Source organism: Pleuronectes platessa, chromosome 5 (assembly GCF_947347685.1).
Source record: "Pleuronectes platessa chromosome 5, fPlePla1.1, whole genome shotgun sequence".
In the NCBI taxonomy this organism is placed as follows: domain Eukaryota; kingdom Metazoa; phylum Chordata; class Actinopteri; order Pleuronectiformes; family Pleuronectidae; genus Pleuronectes; species Pleuronectes platessa.
This window is the reverse complement of record NC_070630.1, coordinates 926,177-932,500: the sequence shown is the minus strand read 5'-3', so window position 1 is coordinate 932,500 and position 6,324 is coordinate 926,177. Positions and strand designations below refer to the sequence as shown.

The following is a 6,324-nucleotide window of genomic DNA, read 5'->3' as shown; positions in this document are numbered from 1 at the left end:
AAAACCTAAAGAAATCAAGTCTGTATTTTAAACCTCTGAAATGTTTATTTAAATATATCAACTGAAAGATATTTACTGTGTGATGTGTTTTCTATGGTTTGTGAGTTCCACCAGTACAATGAACTGGTTTCAACATGATCTGATTATCTGATTCACTCACAACCAGGAGCCATGTGCCAAACGACTCCTGGATTTTGAGAATATATCATTTTAGAATTTAATCTTTAATCTTAGAGGAGGCAACAAAACATGAGTATCCACAATATCACAACTTTTCTCTTGTGAAATCTCAGAATTTCTTTCCTTCAACGTGGACCTGATCCAGAATCTCTGTGTTTTCTCTGGAGGTCATCATCACTGGTCACTGACCTCTGACCTCTGAGGATGACCTCACACTTCCTGCTGTCCTGTCCACGCTCCTTTAATAAAAAGTGATCACTCCATGTTTTTCTGAATGAGATTTGAGTCACATGTTCTCCTCGCGTTGTTAAAGACGGAGGTGATGGACCACACACTGCTGCCCCCTGCTGGCTGCACCACAGAAGGACAAGCGGAGGTCCACATGTCATGTGACATCATGAAGAGGTTTGGTGGTGACGACACCTGAGGGGGGATTGCGTGATGAGGTCACTTCCTGAAGGATTTCTAAAAGGACTCATCGTATGTCCATTCCACCACAGTGGATCTGGCTCCTTGGGGTCTTAATGAAATGTGTGTAACATATTTGTTCAAAATACCACAAGGATCATTTAAAACAGCTCTTTTTACCCTGTCTGAAACAGCCCTCCTCAGAGTGACCTGTTTTCAGTGAGATGATGGGGGGGATCCTAGAGCACCTCCTGGCATCAGGTCATTTCTTCAGAACGTGTGAAGCTTTCTGCAGGTCACTGATGACGTCTCTTGTTGTCTGTGTTTTTGTGATTGTTGCTTTTTGACAACACAAGTCCCAGGTGTTGTGTGTGGACGCCGCTCTGCTTCAACACTCGTCGTTGCTTTTCATCTCGAGTCTTCCTGCGTTGGACGAGACCTGCGACGTGCTGACCGGCCTCCTCGTGCCCAGCTGGGCCCTGAAGGTCTTGCAGAAGATGAAGTAGATGAGCGGGTCCAGGCAGACGTTGAGAACCGACACCATGACGGTCAGCTCCTTCAGGTAGAAGAAGGTCTGCTTCCAGCGGCACTGCTTGGACAGGAAGGCGTAGGGGAGTCGCACCAGGTGGTACGGGACGAAGCAGACGCAGAACACGATGACCAGCACCAACATGTTCCTGCGGCACTTGGCCAGTTTGTTGAAGCTGGAGGACGCCGGCTGCCTCTGCTGGACCTGGGACAGCCTGCGGGAGGTGCCCCAGTAGAAGAGGACCAGGGAGACGAGGACCAGCAGGAAGATGGTGGCGGAGCAGGTGTGGATGAATTTGTAGAAAACGCGGAGCTGTGGACTGTGCAGGACTTCACAGCTGTGAGTGACCGGCACCATGCGGGGCGGCTCTGAGTCCTGGGTGAGGAGGGACAGGACGATGTAGCTGCAGGACGAGGCCAGAAGGAAGAGCCAGGTCCCGGTGGAGACGAGGCGAGCGACCCTCACGGTCTGCAGGATGTGATTTCCTACAGGGTGGACGATCTTCAGATACCTGAGGAGGACAAGCAGCTGTCAGTGGAGATCTTCAGCTCGGTTCTCTGACAGAAACAAACCTGCAGGTTTCTCAGAGGAAACATCTGAGACAAGCTGCAGCCCTGTATCTGTCTCATCTCATCCAACCACATCCTGAGCATCTCTGATCAGCTCTGAACATTCACCACTGAGAAGTTTCACATCCTCATAGCGATCAGAAGACATGTTCAGTGCAGCAGCGGAGACCGGTTCACTGTCTTCACCGAGCCCTGTCGTCAAGTCAGAGCCTGAACTTCATGTCCCTGATCGATGTGAGCTCAGCAGGTTCAGACAGTTTCTACATATTTAACTCTTTTAATAACCTTCTGAAAGGGAAGTGACTTTATCCAGTGGCCGAGCTGTTCTCTGGCGTCAGGACTCGACCTCAACTCTATTTGGTTCCGGCATCTGAAATCGACAACTTCCATATTTCTGAGGTTTTGGTAACAGCTGGATTTAATGTGTGTTTTAGAAAGTCTGCAGATTACTTGTTAATATTTTTCTACACATGAGAAGTTTTGTTCGACTGTTAAATAGTTTCTTCCTTTTCACGTAGTGGATTTTTATCACGTGAGTCATTTGAACATCAACACATTGAAAACCTGCAGAGAGATAAAACCCTGGTGTCCAGGTGGTCAGAGACGTTTGGGACGAGTCAGTCCAGCTCACCTGTTAGCGGCGATGAATCCCATGAACAGGATGCTGGCGTACATGTTGAGGTAGAAGGCGGCAGAACCGAAGTGGCAGTAGACCAGGCGCACGGGGACGGAGCTGCTGGCGAAGTGGAGGATTCGAACGGGGAGACAGAGGCTGATCAGGAAGTCGGAGGCCGCCAGGTTCTTCAGGTAGACGGTCACGCTGCTGGTCCTCTGCTGCTGGCCTCTGCAGAAGTAAACCTTCAGGGTGAAACCGTTCAGGAGCAGGCCGACCTGAAGAGGAAGCAGAAGGACAACATAACTCTTTCCACTGACCTCAGAGGGACGGCCGCGTGTTTCCATGAAGTTGATTCACTCTTCTCAGAGCAAAACATTCATGAAGCCGACGCTCAGGACGTCTGGTTTGAACTTCTCACCAGAAAACATCAGAGCATGAAGAGCTTCTCACAGAGAGAGAGACCTTCTCTGGAAGACTCTCAATTCAAATCACATCAAAGTCTATTATCAAACGGGCATTACTAGAAAAAAAAATAACATAACACATAACATATAACATATAACATGACGTGAACCTTGTAACATATAACATAGTGCAACAGTTTAAATATAAATGAAGGGCTAGCAGCAGTTTACAGGGTGAAGGAGTGAGGAATATTAAATTAAATAATATGCATATATGTGTAGTAAGTGTATTTCTATGAGTGGGGGAGCAGAATGTACATGGTGACCGTTCAGAGGGTCAGTGTTGGTGGTTCTGGTCGTCTGTGCTCAGATGCTCTGTGAGAAGTCCTCAGCCTGGTGCCTGTGGTCCTTCATGATCCTCTTGGTTGTAGATGTTTGCACAGAACGGATCTACAACTTAGAGAGATTCTGTCTCTCTATTGACTCCTTAGCAAAGGTTTGAAGCTTCTTATAATAAAAGATACACAGACAGGTTGTGTGATCTTTATATAGATCTACGTTACTCACCAGGAACTGCAGACTGTAGACGAGCATGAAGAAGACATGGGCCGGGGTGTTGACCTGGTCGCAGTCAGTCCCGTTGCTGACGTTCATCTTGTCGGTAACAGTCCAACTCCTCCAGGTCCTCTGGCTTCAGAGACGAGAACCCACATGAACAGTTCAAACCATAACTGTCGACAGGAACTGGTTAAAGACGGAACTGACAGAAATAGCCTCAGAGCTTAAAGTGAAGTTCACCACAGAGCTCAGCTGTTCAGACACCATCAGGCTCAGAGACGCTGGAGCTCCGTCCAACGAGGACCTGAGAGTTTATATAACGATGAAGTATCAAATGCAGTGCAGCAGAACATATTCCAAATTTTAGTATTAATTCAAATATCAACAACATTTTACAAAACAAACAGCAAACACCAACGTGCTGTCAAAGCAACTTTGGACCACATCAGTCTGAGGACAGTTCACATGTGTAAAGTTATTATGTTATATGTTATTATTCCAAGTCGAGCCGAACCTTCCACGATATCTCTGTGTCAGATTGGCTGTTCAGAAAACACACTGACAGTTCAAAGAGAAATCCACTCTTATGAAAAGCTGCAATGCTTCTACTGGAAGTTTCTAAAAGTAATTTAAAGGTCCCGTACTTTACAGCTTTCTGGGACTTAGTGTGAGGTGTTGGTCCCTCAGATTGTGTATCACTGGTTCAAAGTGGACAAACTGCTGCAGTGTGTCCATGTCCTCTGTCTGTCCTCTCTGGAGCTGCAGACCATCCTGCTGAGCCCCGTCTCTGATTGGCTGACTGCACTTTCAGTGACAGGCGACCAGGCCTATCACCGGTCTCCTTCTGGTGCTTTCCCTCTGGTGAACACAGCTGAAGGTCACCTGATAGAAAACCAGCCACTTAGCTACAGTCGTTACAAAATGTTTCTGAACGGGAGGTTCCACCGTCCTCGTGTCTGTCCACGTCTTAGAAGGACAGTCGGAGTAACATCCCGGGTTACAGTATAGAGTTACAGTATAGAGTTACAGTACAGAGTTACAGTACGGAGTAACGTAGACTTTAAACAGTCCCGAGTGACGATCAGTAGGGGGCCTCAAAGTGTTGAGGCCCCCTACTGATCCTTCAAGTCATTACCGATAGTAAAAGCACAGAAAATGTATTTTACACGATATGGGCCCATTAATGCTCAAACTGAACTTCTTTATCCTTGTAGGCACACCCCTTGCCAGTAGGGGGCACTGCAGCCATCACTATTGTCTGAAACGTTGAGATAACACAACATTAAGTTGAACTGATTGGACATAAATAACAACACATCATCCACATAGAAAATGACAGCAGTTCGTTTATTTAAGATGGAAAATTTCCCTGTGGGACTAATTAAGGATAATCTTACCTTACCTTATCTAACCCTTATCTAAGGCGGTGGACTAGTGGCAGAAACTTGGACTATGGGCAGAAAAGGTCTCTGGTTCGACTCCACGGAGAAACAACAAAAAGACAAACCTGGATTGATCTGTCCAAAAATCCCTACCCTGTCTAGTGCCCCTGAGCAAGGCACCTTACTCCCCCAACATCTGCTCCCCGGGCGCCGTACATGTTGCTCACTGGTCTGTGTGTCCTGCACCAGATGGGTCAAAAGCAGAGGTTAAATGTCCCTACCTGCATGAGTGTGTCTGTCTGTGGGACAAATAAATGCATCTTAATCTTAATTCATCCTCTAAATGTCTTTATTAATTATTGTGCTCTGCTACATTTATTTGACTTAATAAGTTGTTAATTGACAAAGCTTAAACTACATGAAGCTGATGCTGTCGAGTAAAAGTTACAAACACAAAGATGAGTGTTTGTAACCCCCCCCCCCCCCCCACACCTGTCTGTGTCAGAGTGAACCTGTTAGACTTCCTCCTGCACAGTGACCACATCAGGAAGAACTGAAGAGGAAGAGGAGTGGCAGTAACAAGCCGATGTGGTTTGACGTGCTGCAGCTCATCTGTCCCTCACGCTCATGTCCTGCAGCTCATCTGTCCTCACGTTCCTGTCCTGCTGCTCAGACGTCCCTCACGTTCATGTCCTGCAGCTCATCTGTCCCTCACGTTCATGTCCTGCAGCTCATCTGTCCCTCACGTTCATGTCCTGCAGCTCATCTGTCCCTCACGTTCATGTCCTGCAGCTCATCTGTCCCTCACGTTCATGTCCTGCAGCTCATCTGTCCTCACGTTCATGTCCTGCAGCTCATCTGTCCTCACGTTCCTGTCCTGCTGCTCAGACGTCCCTCACGTTCATGTCCTGCAGCTCATCTGTCCCTCACGTTCATGTCCTGCAGCTCATCTGTCCCTCACGTTCATGTCCTGCAGCTCATCTGTCCCTCACGTTCATGTCCTGCAGCTCATCTGTCCTCACGTTCATGTCCTGCAGCTCATCTGTCCCTAACGTTCTGCAGCTCATCTGTCCCTCACGTTCATGTCCTGCAGCTCATCTGTCCTCACGTTCATATCCTGCAGCTCATCTGTCCCTCACGTTCATGTCCTGCAGCTCATCTGTCCCTCACGTTCATGTCCTGCAGCTCATCTGTCCCTCACGTTCATGTCCTGCAGCTCATCTGTCCCTCACGTTCATGTCCTGCTGCTCATCTGTCCCTCACGTTCATGTCCTGCTGCTCATCTGTCCTCACGTTCATGTCCTGCAGCTCATCTGTCCCTCATGTTCATGTCCTGCTGCTCATCTGTCCTCACGTTCATGTCCTGCAGCTCATCTGTCCCTCACGTTCATGTCCTGCTGCTCATCTGTCCCTCACGTTCATGTCCTGCAGCTCAGATGTCCTCACGTTCATGTCCTGCAGCTCATCTGTCCTCACGTTCATGTCCTGCTGCTCATCTGTCCCTCACGTTCATGTCCTGCAGCTCATCTGTCCTCACGTTCATGTCCTGCAGCTCATCTGTCCCTCACGTTCATGTCCTGCTGCTCATCTGTCCCTCACGTTCATGTCCTGCAGCTCATCTGTCCCTCACGTTCATGTCCTGCAGCTCATCTGTCCCTCACGTTCATGTCCTGCAGCT

The 6,324-nt window shown here is 48.1% G+C and overlaps 1 protein-coding gene across 1 annotated transcript in view; it reads right to left on the bottom strand.

Annotated features, from left to right (window-relative positions):
• The window catches only part of LOC128439638 (P2Y purinoceptor 14), a 3,621-nt gene extending 173 nt beyond the window's left edge, over nt 1–3,448 (bottom strand). Inside the window, exons 1-3 of the mRNA XM_053422000.1 lie at nt 3,274–3,448; nt 2,318–2,577; nt 1–1,628 (exon numbers count right to left, since the gene is read on the bottom strand). The exon at nt 1–1,628 is cut by the window's left edge and continues 173 nt beyond it. Of these exons, the coding sequence (XP_053277975.1) occupies nt 977–1,628; nt 2,318–2,577; nt 3,274–3,360 (999 nt within the window). The 5' untranslated portion in view covers nt 3,361–3,448 and the 3' untranslated portion in view covers nt 1–976. The remainder of the gene's footprint in view (nt 1,629–2,317; nt 2,578–3,273) is intronic.
• Between the last annotated feature and the right edge of the window lie 2,876 nt (nt 3,449–6,324).